The sequence below is a fragment of the Enhydra lutris genome, unplaced genomic scaffold, assembly GCF_002288905.1.
Source record: "Enhydra lutris kenyoni isolate GAN:26980312 unplaced genomic scaffold, ASM228890v2 scaffoldscaffold7, whole genome shotgun sequence".
In the NCBI taxonomy this organism is placed as follows: domain Eukaryota; kingdom Metazoa; phylum Chordata; class Mammalia; order Carnivora; family Mustelidae; genus Enhydra; species Enhydra lutris.
The window spans coordinates 36,252,800-36,274,872 of record NW_019154091.1 but is presented as its reverse complement, the minus strand read 5'-3'; the positions used below and the strand labels follow the sequence as shown (position 1 = coordinate 36,274,872).

The 22,073-nt window shown below is 36.1% G+C and overlaps 1 protein-coding gene across 1 annotated transcript in view; it reads left to right on the top strand.

Annotated features, from left to right (window-relative positions):
• The first annotated feature begins 492 nt into the window (after positions 1-492).
• The window catches only part of LOC111142064 (pregnancy zone protein-like), a 43,578-nt gene continuing 21,997 nt past the window's right edge, over positions 493-22,073 (top strand). The window contains exons 1-14 of the mRNA XM_022495007.1: positions 493-575; positions 2,998-3,181; positions 3,921-4,074; positions 4,234-4,286; positions 4,818-4,838; positions 5,295-5,463; positions 6,713-6,797; positions 8,875-8,998; positions 10,894-11,008; positions 12,531-12,640; positions 14,545-14,706; positions 15,327-15,554; positions 16,901-16,964; positions 20,386-20,528. Coding sequence (XP_022350715.1) covers positions 493-575; positions 2,998-3,181; positions 3,921-4,074; positions 4,234-4,286; positions 4,818-4,838; positions 5,295-5,463; positions 6,713-6,797; positions 8,875-8,998; positions 10,894-11,008; positions 12,531-12,640; positions 14,545-14,706; positions 15,327-15,554; positions 16,901-16,964; positions 20,386-20,528 — 1,695 coding nt within the window. The remainder of the gene's footprint in view (positions 576-2,997; positions 3,182-3,920; positions 4,075-4,233; positions 4,287-4,817; positions 4,839-5,294; positions 5,464-6,712; positions 6,798-8,874; positions 8,999-10,893; positions 11,009-12,530; positions 12,641-14,544; positions 14,707-15,326; positions 15,555-16,900; positions 16,965-20,385; positions 20,529-22,073) is intronic.

Here is a 22,073-nt window from a genome sequence, read left to right as displayed (position 1 = left end):
TAAATAAATAAAATCCTGTGATAAATTTCACTTCTTTGTTCCATTAAAGAACCAGATAGGATGAAGCCAAGGGGAATATGTGATGTTCCCTAGACTATTAAAAACTGATATGGTATATGTATTTACATTAATACCTCTTTGAAAAAAATGAAAGTCAAGAATGTTGATTGATTTCATCAAGTCATATAATTTGTTTTGTTTCTTCTTAAAAACATTTAAGGTACTGATTAATAATCAAGCCAGTGTACCCTAAAAGTCCTATTCTTCAAAGACTTAGAAAATTTGAGAAAGTGGATTAAAGAACACTGATGGTTGTAGAAATAATCTGGAATTGATTTTTTTATACTGGAAGTGGTTAATATGTTACGAAAATAAATGGTTAGCAGTTTCCTTTCACTGCCCATCAGGTAAAATAAAAACCAGAGATTACAAGAACAGAATTCAAGGAATCAAGGACTCAGCTTCCTATTATTTGCTCTTTCTCTCCCCACCATGAGGGGAAATCAACTGCCTAATCCAGTCTTGATTCTATTTCTCCTGCTCCTTCCCAGAGATGCTTCCACTGCTTCAAAACCGTAAGCAACATTTCCAGAAAATTCTACTGCCCTTCTCTTTCGCATTGTGTTATCTGCTTCTTGATATGTCTCACTTACTTATTTTCTGATATCCTGTGAAGTTATCGGCTGTTGAAGGGGTTTGGAAAGGTCAGTAAATTGTTATGGCTCATGTGGAAAGGGGCATACTACAGTTCTAGAAAGCACAGAGATGTAAGGCGGTAACATTTATGAAACATTCACCAAATAAGAATACAGAATTATACAACATTCATTTAATAATAATATAAAATTCCCGCCAAAAAGGGGGAAAAATCATACTTTTATAATTGTCTCATGAAAAGGGCTGCTGTGTTTCATCCACTGTGAAATGGCTCAGTGTCCCTATTTCCCCCAGTCAGGGATCACCAGGACGAATGCATGACTTTTCACACAAGCCAGGCTTTGTGTGTCAGATCACTCAATGTGTCGGCAAAGCTGTAGAATGCTGGCATTAGATCTTGGGAATATACAGATTAACAAAATGTGGGCTCTGCCTTCAATACCTCACAGTATAGAAAATAGGAGATAGTGCACAGAGAAAGGAATACAGTGCAAAGCCAGAACCAAGCATTACAGGATTTTGTGAGAATGCCCACAGAGAAAACCTCCCTCCTCCTGGAACTTTTAAGTGATATGAGAGAAGCGGTATCACCTAAGTGTGCAAAGAGAAAGCTGTTCTTGAGATAAGTCCTATGAAGTAAATAGGATGTACCCAGATAGATAAGGACACTTCAGAAGGAGAGAGAGGCCTGGGCAAACCAGAGCATTGCAAATACAGCGCGTTTGAGTGGTTGCAAAGGATGGGCAAAGAACAGCAGGAAAGTGGTATTTTCTTCTGGGTGGACATGGTAATATATTTGGTGATTAGCCTTGCCTAGCTTGGCTTGTCTTCTAACATCAGAGAGTGTAAGAGAGAAAAGAGCTAAAATTGCTCCTGGAAAAATACTGCAAAGCAGTTCAACTCCTCTTTACCTGTTAATTGTTACCACTTTAGCGTCCTGAAATAAGCACATTCATATCATCCACATGAAACCCAAGACCACCGGTAGGCAGGTTCTTAATGCTTTCATGATAATCAATGGGTTCATCACATTTTGTTGTTGCTAAAAAAAAAAAAAAAAAAAGTTTTTTCAGCTTTATAGACATATAATTGACAAATAAAATTACAAAATATTTCAACTGTACCACGTGATGATTTCATATACACATATTTGAAAGGATTCCTCCCATTGGGTGAATTAACACATCCATCTCATGCATATTTACTCTTCTTCTTCTTTTATTTTTCTAAGAACATTTAGATTCAATTTCCAGCAAATTTCATTTATACAATGCAGTTATCAACTATAGTCACCATGTCTAACATTATATCCCCAGATTCATTCATCTTACTATAACTGAAAGTTTGTACCCTTTTACCAACCTCTCCACATTTCCTTCAACACCCCTCTACTCCAGGCCCTGGAAGCCACCTTTCTATTCTCTGTTTCTATGAATTTGTTTTTGTTTTTATTTTTTAAAAGATTCCACATATAAATGACAGCATGCAATATTATCTTTCTCTGGCGTATTTCATTAATAATGATATCAAAGCCCATCATGCTGTTGCAAATGATAAGATTTCCTTTTGTTAAAGCTGAATGGTATCACATTTCTAAATTTGAAAATGACTTCTTTTTTTAAAAAGATCTTGTTTAGGGGCACCTGGGTGGCTCAGCGGGTTAAAGCCTCTGCCTTCAGCTCAGGTCATGATCCCAGGGTCCTGGGATCGAGCCCCGCCCTGGGCTCCCTGCTCAGTGGGGAGCCTGCTTCTCTCTCTCTCTCTCTCTCTGCCTGCCTCTCTGCCTGCTTCTGATCTCTGTCTGTCAAATAAATAAATAAAATCTTTAAAAAAAAGATCTTGTTTATTCGAGAGAGAGAGAGAGAGAGAGAGTGAGCGCACAAGCAAAGGGGCAGGGCAAAGGCGAAGGGAGAAGCAGAGTTTCTGCTGAACAGGGAGCCCAATGTGGGGCTTTATCTCAGGACTGCAAGATCTGACCTGAGCCGAAGGCAGACACTTAACTAACCGAGCCACCCGCGTGCCCCAGAAAATAATTTCTATCCAAAATACAAAGTGACTCCTGGATTGCTTATCCATATCTTATGAATAGTTTTACAAATATTGTGAGGGTGAATATTTCCACAGCACAACAGAAGCATATTAATGTTTAACTGGTTGGAGGTTTCTGAGTTTCAAAGGTCTTTTGGATTGGCCTTTGAAGAATACATTCCTCTACCTTCTTGCTGAAATCTGGCTCTGTTCTATGATTAGTGATTATTGAAAAGATGATCAAGAATACAGCCACAATAATGATGTCTTTTCAACTTCTCCATGATTGATCCAGACACCTCTTTTCCACAGCCAGTATCTGGTGCTGGTCCCATCACAGCTGTACGCTGGGGTTCCCGAGAAAGCTTGTGTCATGCTTAATCACCTGAATGAGACGGTGACACTGAACATAATTCTGGAGTATGGAATGCAGACCAGAATCCTCCTTGCAGACATGGTGACAGAGAAGAACTCCTTCTACTGCAGCCCGTTTACTGTCAGTATGACTCCTTGGGATACGGAAGCTCGTTAGAGGAAGAGCATATTTATTAGCTGATGCCTTGTGTCCTGACCCCCGACAATAAAAAAGCATAATGAAAACACTGAGAAGTACAAAGTGATTTTAAAATTAGATTCTACTGAATATACTTTCATAATATTTACAAACAATTCCAGTGCAATATGCAAAACATAATAGTAATTATAGGAAAGATTTCCTTTGCCCTTTAACTTGTGAGGGAAATAAAGTTCATGCCATTACCCACAAAAACATTAAAAGTCATAAATTTAAGTGACTTATTTAAGATCTCACAAGTGGTCATTGGTTAATGTCTTGTCCTTGTAACCTGTTATTACATAAGGAATTTAATAGTTAATGATACTGGCTTACTACCAATGATATAACACATAATGTTGATGTTGACCATCGGAAAATAATATTTGATAATCATTTTAATGCCATCGTATTGCTGTGGACATGAGAACATGTTATTTCCTTCACCCCCGTGACTGTTTGAAGAACTAGTTCTTTCATTGTGGAGACATTTCCCCTTTAAATCAACAAAGTGTTACTGTCATGCTACATTAAACCTAAGAATCTATAAACCCAGAGACATAATTTTCTATTTATTCCTCACTGGTTCTCTGGGACTGACCAGAGAAATAAGAAAGTCAGAAATACTGAGACATTCAGAAGTGGGTCTGCACAGATTTTTCAGCTCTTTTCTACCTTACAGCTTCCGGAGTTCCCGTCTTCCTCAGGGTTGATTACTGTGGAGGTGAAGGGGCCAACCCAGCAGTTCATAAAGAGGAAGAGAGTGCACATCATGAAAGTAAACAGCCTTGTATTTGTCCAAACAGACAAACCCATCTATAAACCGGGACAAACAGGTATCAGGAACCAAATCAGCAAGGGCCACTTTACAGGGCAGGTGTGTGGTTCCCTATTAACTTATTTTGCAGTCATGAAAATCCAGGCATGTTGTTATCTGTGTTATTTACCCTCGATTCCCACTGGGTAGTTTAATGGGGAAAATCTCTATGTTTCAGTGAGATTCCGCATTGTCTCTGTGGATGTCAATTTTCGCCCTTTGAATGACACGGTAAGTCTCATTACAGTGGATGAGTTGGGGGAAATGGGTAAAAATGTCAAGTCCACTTTTTGCAGAACCTGAAACCAATACGATCTCATAAGAGTTCCACTGCTGGAGAACAGGGAAACCAGTTCACCAACTGCATTGTTAAAATAAAATATTCAGTTGAAATTATCCTTTTAAAGATCCCAGTAATTTTTATTGAACAAAAGAAAGTAAGTGCATTTGATTTCTCCCTTAGAGAAATGGAGACTTTCTCAGAGATAAATTTCATCTGCAAAATAAATTTATTTGGACCTTTTTACCATAGCATAACTTTCCTCAATTGTACAATATTTCATAAAGGTAAAGTCATGACTTCTCAAGAGCTATATGTCCCAAACTACACAGGTAAACCAAACTGGGGCACATTTCCTTGTTTGGACAAGAAATACACAGACTCACTTCCTCTCATCTGGATAACGTATCAATGTTGATGAAATGGCTTTCTTGTTCTGACGTCTATCCCACACTCACACTGTTTTTTTTTTTTCTTTCCAGTTCCCAGTGGTTTATATTGAGGTAGGTAATATCTTATGCATCTCAGATGGGATGAAGACTTACTACAAGTTATGTTCCATTGCCTCTTGCCACCCCTCTCTTCCCACCCCACTAGCACTTCACCAAAACTAAACAGTTTTCCCTATCTTCAATCCTTTGGAGAGTGGAAAAGATGTAAATGAAGGGAAAAAATCCCCTGAGATGATACAAGTTCATGCCTCTTTCAATATTTCTGACCAAATTGGATATGCATAATTTCAAAAAGAGGTATTGCGATCTGTAATATGTCATTGCTGGTAAACTTGCTGCCCTTTCCTCAGTGTGTAAGTCCTAGAAAACTTTGCTCAGTACCTTTGGTGGCAATTTACCAACCATCTCTTATCCAACTCCCAATGTGCCCTCCCTAAAAAGCTTTTCCTCTACTCAGATGATGTGTTTCAGTTGTTTCTATGAACTCATAATATTTTTTATCTGTAGAATCCCAAGAGGAACCGAATTTTCCAATGGCAAAGTCTCAGACTACAAGGAGGACTCAGCCAGCTGTCCTTCCCACTCTCAGTGGAGCCTGCTCTGGGTGCTTATAAGGTCAAGGTTCAGAGGGAGTCAGGGGAAAAAACAGAGCACCCCTTTGAAGTGAATGAATATGGTAAGAATTCTCCCTTTCTCCAAGACATTTATGACATTACTTAAGAGTTTAAGAGTTTTGACACACAGATATAAGCAAAAATCTAACAGATAATAGTTGGAAATTAACAAGTTTTTTGTTAAATTTATCCAAATATTCACTAAGAATCTTTCATGTACTATCTTATTTAATCCCCGTATCAACCATCTGAAGCAGATACTCTATGGTCTCCATTTTACAAATGAGTACATCAATACTAGAATACTTAGGAATTTACCAAAATCACAGAGCCAGTAAGAGGTAAGAGAGATTTTAATAGATCCATTACCTTATTCAAACCAAAATTGTTAACCAACGCAACAAATATCTGCATGCATCTGTTGATCTCTATCTTATACCTCCTGGCTGTCTATGATCTACACCTAGACTACTCTATTCAAAATGGTCAGACATTGAAGCCATCTTATTAGTTATCAGCCATGTGGATTTTCTCATGAAAATGAAGTATTTCATGCCATGGATGAAGAGACTGTTCACAAAAACATCATTCCCCAAATTCACCTGAACTGCTATGAGGATTATAGAACAGGGATATATTACAGGAACAGCAAGCCTTACACAACTGTGAGAGAGGATGGGAAAGTGAGGGTCCAGGAGGGGGAGCTAGATCATAGGAAATTACTAACCAGTTCTCCTGAACCCTGGGTGGGGAGGAATAAATTAGCACCTTCCAGGGTACCTTCAGATCCCAAAGTGGACCACAAAGGGAAACTGACAGAAGAATCTATGGAAGACTGGCTGTATCTGTTCTTCATATCTACCACTTCTCTATTTCTGTAATAAGTGTCTGGTGGTGGGTCTGGGGACTCTTTTAGTCAGCAGGACAAGCAACTGGGAAAAATTGGACACAGAGGGAAAGAATAAGGACAAATTGGAATTTCCTCACCTCTCTGTACCTGCCACCACATCGAATTAACCATGATGATCTTCAGAGAGTAATGATGCTACTTTCTTTCCATCTTTAAGTCTCAACCAAGTTCAAAGGGGATTCTAGGAAATGTAGTACCAGCATAACAAAATAAACATGGTACAAATACCCGTGGTCATAATCACATTTCTGTGGTCAGTAGAGGCCCTGCAGCTTCTTAATGTAATTAAAATCATTTCATGTGATTCGATGTTATAAGGTTCTGTAATGGAATCATTGCAAATACTTACAAGATATCCTGCCCACCCATCTTCACCTCTTTCTTCCTTCTGTTGACAACAGTTTTGCCCAAGTTCGAGGTCCAAGTGAAAATGCCCAAGACTATCAGTTTTCTAGATGAAGAATTTACAGTATCTGCCTGTGGCCTGTGAGTTACATTTTTTCATCCATTTTGATCTCCCTACTCTATGTTCATTGCAATTAATCGTTACCGGACTTCAAAGTATTTTAATTAGAGAATGACTTTCTCTCCAACATGCCTGAGCTCCAGCTAGAGAGCAGGGGTGGTAGCATAGGACACTCTTACTACTACAAACAAAAGCAATTACTGAACACCTAAAATGTGCCAGAAAATTTTTTAAGTGCCTTGTAAGATGCGGATAGTTATCCTTAGTTTGCAAATGAGGAAACTATAAAACATGGGGGATAGAAAACTTGTTCAAGTAAATAGGAGACTAGAATTTAACTCCAGCAGCCTGGCTCCAGACCCTCAACTCTTCACCCTATGTATGTCTCTACAATTAAAAAAGAAAATCTAGTTGCATGAAACATTGTACATGCCAAACACTGTGCCAAACTGAACACAGGACATCCAGCTCAAGCTCATGCTCATGTTCATAACTTCCGTGTTATTATGTCTCCTATGATCCCCATTCGCTTATTGCTCCCAATTTCACAAACTATGGAAAATTAGGGGGAAAAAATGAAGCAGACCTTCTTAAATAGATATATAGATATATAATGTAGAATTTAAAAGAAGTGTCATAGTTATTTCCCTGATTGCTTTTTAGTTCAGTAGAATATTCTCCATACGCACTGAGGACACCTTACCTCTTGCTTTTGAAAACAGTGTGAGGATCATATTTTCATCTTTCTTACCAGTTTTGATGCTTGAGATTTTTCCCTCAGAAGGGAGAGCCCTTTGAGTGACACTTAAAGATAACATTCAGCAAAGTGAGATATAGTAAATGGCTTATTGCTTTATCAGCCCTCCTAGAAATTAGCAGGGAGAAACCTTAAAAAGGGGAGGATCAGGGTCATCAAAGCCAAAACTCATCTACCTCACAGTTTGGACCAAAGCAATTGGTCTCAAACTTAGGTGAACATCAGAATCTATGGAGGTGATTGGTTAAAATGTAGATTCCTTGACCCCCACATCTAAAGATTCCAATCATAAATCTGAGGAAGAATTCAGGACTCTGAATCTCAATACATACATCAGATTTTCAATGTAGGTGGTCCATTAAGCATACTCTGAGAAACAATGGACTAAGTTTGGCTTCCCATCATGTCTTACTTCACTCAGCCTGCTATGAAAAAATACCACAGAATGGGTAATTTGTAAACAACAGAAATTTATTAGTCTTAGTTCTAGAGGCTGAGAAATCCAAGATCAAGATGGTCACATTCTGGTGAAGGTTCTCTCTGGTTCATAGCTGGTGCCCTCTTGGCAAGTCCTCATATGGCAGAAGGGACAAAGGATCTCTCTGGAGCCTCTTATAAAGACACCAATCATATTCATGAAGGCTCCACCCTCACTATCTATGCACCTCCCAAAGATCTTGTCCCCTAACACTATCATCCTTAGGGTTTAGGATTTCCACATATATATTTGGGGGGGAAGCAAACATTCAGACCATACCATAGTATATCCTTCCACTAGATTTGGCAGAATCGGACTGTCATTATGCTACTCTTCATTTATAACAGATATATTAAGTGATATGTAACTAGTGTTTTTGAATATTTAAATTCCCATTTAAGTTCTCATTTATCCTCTTAAAATACATATGAATTAAGGAAGATTTAGAAATACCCTGTCTACATGTCCTTAAAATTTTCCCTGAAAAAACTTAGGTGTTGTCAAAGTTGGAATTATAACCTAGATCATCTGATGGCGGGGAAAGAAAGAAATAAGATAGTCTTATAGTAAAACCTCAACTGAAAGGGAGGAAAGATCTGAAAAACACTACATTGTTAATTTTCCCTTTAGAGGTGTTTCAAAGAAGATTCAGTAAGTATTTTCTCTTAGAGTTGTAGATGTAGGTCCACTTAGATAATTAAGACCTAGTTTCAGAATAAGTGCTTCTCAAGTACAAATGGTATGGAAGGAAATATAATTGGTATATGAACAAGATGGATATATGAATGGATCAAATCATGTGAAAAAATATAGGAGTTGTTTATATCAAATATCCTTTTGTATAACTGCTTTACTGTTATAGATACACATATGGAAAGCCTGTCTCTGGTCTGGTGAAAATTAATGTATGCAGAAAATACTCACGATACCATTCGACCTGCCATGGAAGACTTTCACAAAGTATCTGTGAAGAATTCAGTCAACAGGTATGCAATAAATGAAACAAGATGGGATCGGGAGGGAGACAAACCATAAGAGACTCTTAATCTCACAAAACAAACTGAGGGTTGCCAGGGGGAGGGCGGGGAGGGAGAGGGTGGTGGGGTTATGGACATTGGGGAAGGTATGTGCAATGAAGTGTGTGAGATTCACAGACCTGTACCCCTGGGGTTAATAATACATTATATGTTAATAAAAAATTATATTAAAAAAAAAAAGAATTCAGTCAACAGGTATGTGGAAACCATTCTCCCCAGACACTAACACCAGATCTTGTTTTCTCATGGATTATAATGCAATAAAGAATATCATACAAAAGAATATAATATTGTATGGTGAAAACAGTACAACAGAAAGTAGTGTGGAGTAAGGGAAACATTGTAAGATCGCCTGGTAATGTTTGGAGCCCACTGGAAAGTTGGGTTCATGAATTTACAGTGGTATTTATTTGGCCAGTTTTGTAACTTTCTTCTGAGAGCAATCAGCATGCCAGGTATAAAGGCATAAAATAATATGGAAGTATCCAAAGCTGGCCTTCACTTATCAAACAGATAATAGAAAAAGAATGTAACAGATGTTAAGAATTTGGTTAGTTGGAGGGGGTGGCTGACTGGCTCAGCTGGTAGAGCCTACGACTCTTGAATGCAGGTTCATGAGTTCCAGCCCCCTGATGGGTGAAGAGCTTACTTTAAAAAAAAATTTTTTTTTGGTTAGTTCAAGAATCAAATGACTTGCTATGGAATCTAAACTTCATATGGAAGAATAAAAAGATAACATAAAAGCCCAGGGAGTGGCAGTGAGTGACAAGAAAGAAAAGAAAGTTACCAAAGCTTCAGAGAGGGTCGCCTGGGTGGCTCAGTCAGTGAAGCACCCAACTCCTGGTTTCAGCTTGGGTCATGATCTTGGGTTGGTGGAATAGAGTCCCACTTTGGGCACTATGCTGGGTGTGGAGCCTGCATAAAATTCTCTCTACCCCTCTCCTTCTGGCTCTTCCCCTACCCTCCCCACCCCTCCTCCCAGACTCATGGGTGTGTGCACTCTTTCTCTTAAAAAAACAAACAAACAAACAAAAATTAATGAGAGGCAACGGTGACCAATATGACGATTAATGTCAAAATAAACATCAATAAGAACGATAAACATGAGAGAAATAAGGTTGCCAAAACTCTAATATATCAAGGACACAAGAATTAGTTTTTATTTTCAAGTGAATAAATTAAAAAATGATAAGTAAATATAAGTACATTAAATATGCTTAAGCTTTATTATGCAATGCATATTTTCATGTAAATAAGTAAAAAAATGAAAACAAATCTTTCTTAAGATGTGGTTCCCAATGTTTAGTTTGGAAATCTAATAACTATAATGATTCATCTATTCAAAGAATATACATGTTTTTATTAATGTCCTAGGCATAGAGAAATATAGTTAAGAAAATGTAATCCTTAGTTCACGTGTAGCTGAAGGTGATCAAAGAGGAGGTGTTGTATCTGAGCTGTGTTTAGAAGAGCAGTAACTGTTGGCCATGATAAGAATGGAAGAAAAAGAATGTTATCACTCGAGAAACTATGTATGCAGAGAGAGTACGATGGCACATTTGGAAACTAGTTAATTTAATTTGGCAGAAACGGGATAGACTTTCAGAAGAGAAGGAGGAAGGGAGAGGTAGGCAATGAGTAACTCAACAGTTAACGAAGACATCTGATGTCATTTTTGGCTTGGGAAGAAATTTGATGCCATTTTTGGCTTGGGAAAGGATCAGCACTTAAAAGATGGTCAGAACTTTGTAAAATTTCCTTTGGCCAACGAAAAGCTTTCACAGATTGATAAATGACTTTTTTGACGGCAAACCAGAGGACCCAGAAACTTTCTTTCTCTTCAGGCAGACAGTGAAGGCTGTTTCACACAACTCGTGAAGACTAAAGTATTCCAGCTGAGACAGAAGGGGTATGACATGAGCATGCAAGTGGAAGCCAAAGTCAAAGAAGATGGAACAGGTTCATGTTATTTCAAAATATTTATTAATTCATTAATTCACCAATATGTTAAGCATTTATCAAATGTCCATTTCTGGGGACTATAAAATAGCACAGTCCTTCCTGTCAAGGACTAGAAATCTAAAAAGAAATTACATATATGTATGTATATGTATATGTATATATGTATATATGTTTGTATGTATATATTTATAACCATAACAAAATTTCCATGAGCAATGTAAAAACTAAAGTCCAAATGAGTATGAAGAGAGAGAATTAATTCTTCTATAGAGATAAAGAAAGTTTATAAAGTACCACATGAGCTGATTTATATAGAATGGTTAAAATTTTGAAAGCTCGTGATGGACTGAGAACACATGATTTACATAAAGCAAATGTGTTTGGTCTCAGAAGAATCTGAAAATGTAAGTTGGAGCTAAGGTGTGTAAAAATGTAAATCATGCACTACAAAGATTAGACTTTATTATGAAAAACCTTGGATATCGGCAGATAGATTTAAGGGGATGTTCTAAATAAACTGATTTTTGAAAATATAATTCAAGCAGACATAAAGAGGACAGGCTAGATGAAACAATTTTAAGAGGTTATAATGTGATTCATCAGATTACTATTCAAAATTGTTCCAAAGATTATGAATCTGGGACCTGGGAAAAGGAAATGCCATCAACCAAGATTAGGAGTAGATGAGAAAGAACTATTATGATGAGAATGTGTCAAAGATAATTAATTGTAATCTGGAATATCAAGATAGAAGTTGACTCATTCTGCTTTAAAAATAATTTTAAAAGAAAACCAGAGCAAAATCAAGACCAGAAATGTAAATCTGGAACAATTCCCATTGTATCTTACTCCTAAGAGTAAGTGCATTTATTCTGAAAGTGAACTCACTTAACATCACTATATAGGGGCTAGAGACAGACAAGGAGAGACCCAAGGACAGAAACAGCTACATTTAGGACATAGTGTCAAATAAACCAGCCATAATAAAATTAGAAGTCATAGAGATAGGGAAAACAATAAAGCTTTAGATGATGAAGCCAACACACATTACACTTCACTGAATGGAAAGACACCAGGTGTTGGCTATACTGGAAGAGCCATACAGTGAAAAGAAGTGTCTTGCTGGGGAAGTAGTTTGTGATAGACATTTAAGTATATTTTGAAGCCAATGTGAAAACTCATGTTGCATGCAAAAAGTCATGGAGAGAGGGAAGGGATCTGAGAGAGACAGAAACGAAAATGGAGCAAGCTCATGGAGGAGGTGGGAAGAACCTAAGAACAAAGATGGAACCAGTAAGATACTTGTGAAACCAGAGGAATTTGGGAATTAGGTATAACAACTTTTGTATGAAAGTGGGGCTAATGTCAAGTTGATTGTATTTTCTAGGTGTGAAAAATTCTGGAAAGGATAAAAAATAGAATAGGGATAGTACTTTGCCAGGATGAAGTGAGGCTGGGGTGGGTGTGAGAGGTGAGTGGAATCTAAAGAACAATTCAACTTCACTTATTTCTTTTTCAGAGTTGGAATTAACTGGGCATGGATCATGTGAAATCACAAATACTTTAAGCAAACTGAAGTTTACAAAAGCGGATACACATTATAGGCATGGGCTCCCTTTTTTTGGACAGGTAAATTAATTTCTCAAGGGAATCATAATTTCTATAATTTGGGGGATGTGGATTTTAAGAAAATGAATTTTTATACCACAAAAGTACAATTGATTATAAAAATATTTATTTAGAATAAGGAAAGAAATTATAGCAAATGACAAACTTAAAGGGCAAATACCATCACATCCAAAAAAATAAAGCACGCTTTTATTAGTTTACTTCCTAACACATCTCTAAAATACATTTTTCCTGTGTAGTTTGGCTGCATACTTTTTTGATTGCCTCCTTATAAATAATGATTTTGTAATATAATTTTTTAAAAATATTTTTCATCTAGATGACTTTTTATATTGATAGTTTTTAAAAGTATTTTTAGCTTCAAAGCTCAATGTTGGTAAATGTTGATAAGTTTTCAGACTGATATCCAACTTAGTAAACTATCAGTTTTCTGGTTTCTAGCCATTTTAAATTTCCTTTTTTAGTAATCAGTCTTTGAGTTGACAGTTGATAGGCAATTGACAGACGATAGGCAAAATCTCTTTGTTAACTGTGACATTCCTAAGTATTTCACAGTTGATGACATTATGAATTTTCTATTTTCTTCATTCATTGCAGCATTTTGTATCAAATTGGCAGGAGATTAATAAATATATAGATAGATATGTTGGGGTAGGGCCATTTTGGATCAAGAAAGAATGTGAGGAAACTGAGGACTTAAAGATGAATATGACTTGGCCAGAAATTTAAGAAAGAGGGGAGAATAGCCAGGGCACTAGGTGTTAAACAGCTTTGAAAGAGCAGAGAACTAAGAGTGTGACTGACTGAGGTAGAAGACAGAGCTAACTGGATTGGCTGGATAGCTATAGGTAAGCCAGAGCAGATCTTGAGGGCCTTTTAGGTTAAGTTCAGAATTTTGGACTGAGAAGTAACTGAAGGACTGAAGGAGAATAACATGATCAGTTTAACTCAGGCTGTAGAGAGAATGGTTTGAAGTAAGCCTGAAGCAGCAAGAGGGTGAACTGTGTAAGGTTAAATAAAAAGCTTTTGGGAATCAAGTAGGGAAAAAAATATTGTGTTTTGTCAGCTGAGAAAAGAGGTAGAGCTAAGATAAAAACAAAGCATTTATTTGGGGCCTCAGACTTGCAATGCAGAAAACATGGATTTGGGCAGCAGTTCCAATAGTGGTCCCCTGTCCCCAAGAACAAATAACAAGGGTTTTTGAAGACAAAAGAAAAATTCTTGTACATGTTATTCATAAGGAATTTTGATTGGCGTTGTTGGCAGAAAACTAATCTCAACTGACTATAATTGGTTGCTAAGGCTACCCCCAAATAAAAGCTTCTACAGCAGGTTTCAGGTGTTTCTGAGTTTTGGCCCAGTTCAAAAGTTCATGGGTCCTCCGGTGAGGATGTCATAAGGCACATCTCCTTAATGGCCTCCCAGCTCCATTGTAAACCTCTTGATAAGTGATCTCATTTTATTTCACCTTAAACAGGTTAAGCTGCTATAGAAATAAATGAAATGTGTTTAACAGAGTAAGAGATAGCACTTGGCCATGGGTTAGAATTTGACAGTGAAAGAGAGAAAACGATTTTTGAAAGGCCCTTGATATTGCTGCCATAATCTATGGGATGGATAAAATCATCATATACTGAGACAGAACACTGTGGATGAAGAAAACAGGGAAGGGTGATATCATGAGTCCATTTTTTGGATATTCTCAATTGTTTTGTGCTCACAGAATACCTATATAGGAATGTCAAAAAGAAAAGTAGTTTAGAGCCCAGAAAATAAATCTTATTTTCAGATTGATTCTAAGATCTTCAGTAAATGACAGCGGCCACGGGGTCAAGAGGTGAACGCAACTGAAAGGGTAAGATGTCATTGCTATGTAACACCAGCTATCATTTCCACATTTCTAGGTTCTTCTTGTGGATGAGAAGGATCAACCAATCCCCAATAAAACTGTAAGCGTCAGTGTGGATGTAACCGCATACCATTCCAGCCTTACCACAGATGAGCACGGTCTGGTGAACATTTCCATTGATACCACCAACTTCACATCTTCTCTTTTTACAGTTAAGGTAAGTGGGAAGGGGCATCCAGGACTACAGAGAGATTGCTGAGGTCACATAATTTAAGGATATATGGGTAGCATGTAAATTCTAGGGAGAAAAGAAATAGCAATAAAGAGTAAAATAGAAATTAAGCAATTCAGAGACCTAAATTATAAGAAAACATTACTTGCCCAAAAATTTTGGCTTTAGATAGACTCCATTTACGGCATGGTCTAGTTTCAGAAAATAAACACTACATCATCTTGATATTCCCTTGTAAAATTCAATATTTTTACAATTTTATTACAGATTAGATTTTGTTTGGTTTCTTTGGTGTACCGCCATTTTTTGTTTTCTTTAAAAAAATTAAATATCTTTATGCAGTTTATAGGCATAAGGGTATTAAGGAAAATAATTGAACCTGACTGTGAGTGAATATGATCTACCAAAATGGTATAGAACAACCTTAAATAAACTTAAGGAAAAGTCACTCACAGATTATGCTTTATTTGGGAAAGCAGATTATGATGGAACCAAATAAGCATGGTTCGTGTAAAATCTTCAGTAAACAACTCTTCAGAGTGATAAATATATACATAATGTACACTAACAAATAGACTTTTTAAGACCTTTATTCTTTCCACTAGGTCACTTACAAACAAAATAACTACTGTTTTGATAACTGGTGGCTTGAAGAAGTTCATACAGAAGCACAGCACACTGTAAAGCGTATTTTCTCCCCGAGCAAGAGTTATGTTCACCTTGAACTTTTCACTGGTACCATGACCTGTGGACAAATCCGGGACATCCGGGCACACTACATCCTGAATGGACAGATTCTGAAGGATGAAAAAGCATTAACCTTCTACTATTTGGTAAGAATGGAAACCACTGTAGCTCTTCCTAAATGTGTAAACCCCAAAATGATTGAACTCCTATCTAAGTAATGCTTTTGTAAGATAACAGAGTAAACCTTTTTTTTCTTGAAGAAAAGTTGCTTCCTAATAAAATTGTTAATGCTTTAATTTCTTATTTATGCTATGGTCTCTACAGAAACATTTAGTTTTTATGAGTTCCAATGGAAAATTATTGAATGAGAGGAAAAATCAGGAACTTAATCAACAGGAAATAAAAATTATAAACTTTGGGACACCTGGTTGGATTAGTTGGTGGTTAAGCGCCGAAGTTGCAATTGGTCTCAGCTCAGGTCTTGATCTCAGGGTTGCAAGTTCATGCCTCATGCTGGGCTTGCATTGCACAAGGAGCCTAACTTTTTTTTTTCAGTGTTCCAAGATTCATTGTTTATGCACCACACCCAGTTTTTTAGGAGCCTACTTTAAAAATATATACTTCTGGAAAATACTCAAGTTTGACAATAATTGGAGAAGTGAATAAAAAACAATAAAGCAATAGCATTTTATACATATAAAGATTCTAAATAGTCTACAAAGTTCATGACTAGTGCAATTGCAGCGGAAAAGGACATTGACAGGCATATTATAAATTGGTATGACGCTTTTGAGAGCAATAAGCCTATTTGTGTCCCAAGACTAAAAATAAGATCTAAAATTAGTAGCTATTCATGTAAGTCATTTTAAGAAGAAAAATTTATGTGTAGGAAATTCTATATAGGACCATTAACTATAAATAAGATTTTTAAAAATTCTATGAAAAAGTAAGAAAATATTTCTTCCCAGTTCTGTGATCCTGGGCAATTTATATAATCTTATTTGTACAGAAAAATGTCAATCATCTTCCCTGAATACTAGGGATGGGATTTAAATCTATTTCATGGGAATATTATGCAATTAAATAAAATCTGAAAACCAAATTATTTTGTTCAATGCCTGGCACATAAATAGTATCATACATTTAGTTTTTTAACGATATAGATTACCGACATATATTTTATATCTGCCTTTACTGTATATTGCTTTATGTATGTCTAAAATATTTGTTGAAAGAACATGTAAACTTGAAGCATTGATATTCAAGATAAATAGCAAACATTAAGTAAAATACTAAAACATTGCAAAACTTATATACCCGTTATTTATGGTGTATAACTATACATACAGAAAAATACTGAAAGAGAACTTGAATGTTTGAAACTTCAGGGTTGGAGTATTGAGATAATTTACTTATATCTTTTAAATACACTTACGTAAATTTAATATGTGTGTGCTCTTTAGGATGATAGTGGATATATTTCTCTCTTCAGATCAAAGCAAGAGGAAGCATCTCTCAATCAGGAACCCACGTGTTGTCCATTGAACAAGGAGACAGTAAGTACTTCCAGGGTTTCCTGGTTTTTTTTCTCTCATATACTCAATCCCGAACATTGTAGCAAGATGGAGTTATTTTTACATATTGTATTTTACATGTACATTTTATGGAGATGATGGACACCAACCTTCTTCCATCAACCAAAGATGAGGAAGCTAATATAAAAAGATAGCATACTAGGTTCATTTTGGTCCATTTAGTATTCTTTCTTCATTTTATAGCATTTCTATATTTTAAATTTTATTCCTAAAGTAAAATATATTCATTTTATAATTAAATGTTTTAAAACACATAAAATAATTTGAAAGTGCAGAAAATCACCAAAGAAAAATCTTACTGTGTAGTTCTTTGCATTCATTTCCTAGTGTTGCTGTATTAGATTGCCACCCACTTTCTGGCTTAAAACCAGACAAATTTATCAGCTTATGTCTTCGGTCAGACGTCTCCCTAGGCTAATATCAGGCTGTCGGTAGGACTGCATGCCTTCTGGAGCTCTAAGGAATTAAATATCTGTTTCCTTGCCTAAGGACCTCCTGCTTTCCTCGGTTTCTGTCTTCAATGCCAGAAGTACATCATCTTCAAACTCTTTCTTGTTTTTCTGCCCCCTCTTTAAAGGTCTCTGTGATTACATTGGGCTCACTTGGATAACCCAGGATAATCTTCACATCTCAAGGTCCTTAACTTATTCACATTTGCCAAGTCCCTTTTGCTAACAACATAACACATAGATGTTTTTGAGATTATGCTGTCTTTTGGAGACATTAGTCTACATATCCAAATTGCACTCTGGCCCCAAAGAGTCACATCCATCCCATATACAAAATCCATTCACCCCATTCCAACAACCCTAAAAGACTCAATCTCTTATAGCATTCACTCAAGTCCAAAAGTCTCATGTAAGTTTCATCAGCTCAAAAGGCCCAAATATCATCATCTCAATTATCTAAATTAGTTACTGGTGGGGTCTTGGGTATAATCCTTCCTAGGATGACAAAGAAATTCTAAAAGGGGCTGGAAAAATAACATTAGTTTTCAAGATACTGCTTTTTTCTGCATCTTACCAATATCTGCATGATATTTTCATTTATGCTTGGTTCAAAACCTTTTCAGGAGTGTCTGGGTGGCTCAGTGGGTTAAGCCTCTGCTTTCAGCTTGGGTCATGATCTCAGGGTCCTGGGATGGAGGCCCATACAGGGCTCTCTGCTCAGCAGGGAGCCTGCTTCCCCCTCTCTTTCTGCCTGCCTCTCTGCTTACTTGTGATCTCTCTCTCTCTCTCTCTCTCTATCAAATAAATAAATAAAATATTTTTAAAAAAACATATTTTTTTTCAAATTTCCCTTTGAATGTCTACTTTGGACTATGGGGGATTCATAAAATAAATATGTTATTTAGTTTCTAAATATTGAGATTTTTTTCAGAATTTTTCTTATTGATTTCTCATTTAATGCCATTATGATCATTTCTTTTAAATTGACTGAGACATGGAGAGCCTGGGTTGCTCAGTCAGTTAAGTTTCTGACACTTGATTTCAGCTCAAGTCATGATCTTGTGGTCATGAGATCAAGCCCCAAGTCAGCTCTGCACTCAGTGCGAAGTCTGCTTGAGATTCTCTCCCCCAATTCCCCTGTTCAGGCATGCTCTAAACAAACAAACAAACAAACAAATACCATCTTTTAAAAGTTAAAAAAAATAAATTTACTGAGACACATTTTGTGGCTCCAAATATGATCTCCCTTGGTAAATGTTAGCATTTCTATTCTTTTGCTTGTAAGTGGAGTGTTTTCTAAATGTCATTTAAGTCAAGTTGGTTCACAGCATTTCTATATCTTAGATCATACTTTCCTTCTGGATTTTCTTGAATCATCTACATCTCTTGATGAAAGAATAATTAACTTTTCAAAAAGGGTCTGTTACAAAAAGATGAGTACATTTGGTCTATTTATTTGTTATATGTCCCCAGTCTAAATCTCATAAATAGCTTCCCTTTTTTCTATTCATTTGAATAATTACAAGCTATCATTTTACTAAAACAAAATAAAAATAAAATAAAATTTTTTAATTGACAGAACATATTTAGAGAGATCAAACAGCTCATTTACCCAAAATGGGTCAGGATACCCAGGAAAAATGAAGAATACATGTTACAAAGATTAAAAAGTGTTTGTCTTTTGTCTTTGAAACCCCATTTTTTTCTATTAGTCCTTGGCACACACTGGGTACACACTAAATATTTTTAAACTAATTCGTTAATGAAGGATAGAATATCTCTTTTTTTATAATTTGTGATAGCTAAACTTTATTTGAGGTTTATATATTTGAACTATCCTTGATGAAAACTGAATTTGAAGATAATATATTTTCCTGCTTTCATATAGCTCAATATTAAGACTTTTGGATAAAAACATTAATAAAATATGGCCCATGCCCTCAAGATGTTATGCTTATTATGTGTTCTTTGTATGGTTTTAGTATTATCATTTCAAATTATTTTATTGAAGTATAATTAACACAATGTTATATTAGTTTCAGGTGTACAATATATTGATTTGACAATTCTATACATTACTCAGTGTTCACCATGAAAAATATAGTCACCATCTATCACCATACAACATTATTACAGTATTATTGACTGTATTCCCTACCCGTTACTACGCAGTCAAATGAAAAAAGCATGAGATCATGCCATTTGCGACAACATGGATGGACCTAGAGGTTATTACGCTAAATGACATAAGTCAGAAGTTTCAAATTTATTTTGACCCTGTGGTTTCTGCATATTTTCACCACAAGCTGTCCTCAAATTTTCTATAGATAGAGGACAGCTACAATTTTTAAAGCATTTTATGCTACACAGAATTTAGGACATTTATGAGAAAATTAAGTGGGTATGTCCTATAAGCACTATATACGCACACAGAAAGAAACCACCAAGATAAATACAGGGACCTCTCTGATAAAAATCAGAGACACAGCTGGTTTTGTATGGTACTATTTGTACTTATATCTCTGCAGGCCTGAAGGTAGACCCTGGGCTGTATTCTTTGAATTATCCTCATGCCTATGACAGGAATTGTGTTGATTTGGATCATAAATAGAGATAATTAAAAATGTCTAGACATTCTTCTCTCTTGACTTCTTTCTTAAGAGATCTTTTTTTTAACTTTAAAACAAAAATGTGCATTAAATGTTTTTCTCTACTTAAGCAAAAGAAATGAACAATTTATCCTACATCCTTAAGGAAAACTGTTATTGGTTCAGCATGTCGGCGTACATGCACAATGGTACACATACACATCTTCTCTTACTTTAGTGTGCTCCAAATGTGAGTAAGTTAAATAATTGGAGAGCCTCTTCTTCCTAAAGTGAGAACTCTTCCCTCTTCCTAATCAATTATCTTGGACTTTCTTTATTCTCCAGTGAAAGGGATATTTTCCTTCTCGCTTCGAGTGGACTCAGACATCGCTCCTGCCGCCCAGTTGCTGGTTTATGCCATTTTACCCAATGGAGAAATTATTGCCGATACTGAGAAACTCGAGATTGAAAACTGTTTTGCCAATAAGGTGGGTTTTTTGTGCAAGCACTTCTTTTATTCATCTCCCCTTTTGAAGTATGGAAAAGAAGGAAATTGTGTCTGTTTTTAAAACTGCTGCATAGGGTTCCTAAAACATCCTCTGACGGCCTCCAAAGGCCAACAGTGATGCCATACCCTGCCTAAGAGGGCTAGTGAAGACATCCAAAGCAGGTGGTCATAAACACGATGTTGTCAAAATTTCTTGTTTTATCTTGAAATTCATGTGGAATCCAAAGTCTGTTCTGTTATAAAGCTTAATTTTGCAGTGTTTTGTTCCCTAAATTTTCAATTAAAAATGATGCTTCCCAAGGATGTGTCATTTTACCCCACCATACCCCCCAATACATGTCCATGTACTATCACAGAAACCAGTAACTCACTGTGAGTTAAATTCTGATAATACAGAACAGAGATGTATTATGTATGTATGTGTCCCATGTTGAGAAAAATAGCCTGGGCTCTCTAATAAGGACCACAGCAGAAAAATCAAACATATTTTCAAAAGGGATCTTGTATTTCCAAAGAATGCACAGTTGTAATAAGAAGCCTACTGAAATATAAATAAGATTTATCCCAAGAGAATTTCGTGCTGTAACTGTAACATTAACAATCAGATGACATTCACTGACTTCACATATATTTTTTAAAGTATACCTAGATGGGCGCCTGGGTGGCTCAGTGGGTTAAGCCTCTGCTTTTAGCTCAGGTCATGGTCTCAGGCTCCTGGGATCGAGGCCCACATCAGGCTATCTGCTCAGCAGGGAGCCTGCTTCCCTGTCTTTCTCTGCCTGCCTCTCTCCCTACTTGTGATTTCTCTCTCTGTCAAATAAATAAATAAATCTTTTTTTTAGAAAAAAAAAAGCTAAAAAATATATATACCTAGAAAGACTCTTTAACATGAAGATTGAAGCTATGCATTTATAGCAAGTGAACATTTCTGCAAGGAAAACTATATTAGAGTATCCTTTTTAAATATTTAATGATCCACGTAAATAATGATCCAAAAAATACACAATGGATGTTGATTTAATTTTTAATTCCATCTTAGTAAAGAATGCTATTAAATCTGGACAGGTGTCCAAGAGCATGGTTTCTGTTCTGTTTGAATGTTCTGTGAACCTGGGAGAGATTCCTGTCTTGAACTTCCACACCCTTCCTGCTAATCGTGGGCAGTTTGTTATAACACTTTTCCATTCAAAATTCATATCCCTCTTTCTTACTTTAAAAATAACAGATTTAGTATACATGTTAAATACAAGGTAAATTTGAATTGCCTGTCTGCCTTGACTAGATATGATTATTTATTAAAGATAACATTGATTCATATGAGTAAGCAAAGACTCTCAAAGTATGTCTTAAAATTCTCTTTTGTTCTCATATCAATAAAACATTTTACACTTTCTAGCATAGCCACTTCTTTATTAACAATATTTTCGGTTGATTATAATCTCCAATAACTCAAGTGTTCATTTGAAATGGGCACTCACAAACATATTTTAATAAACTAAAATATTCTAATAACAAACATGCTTAA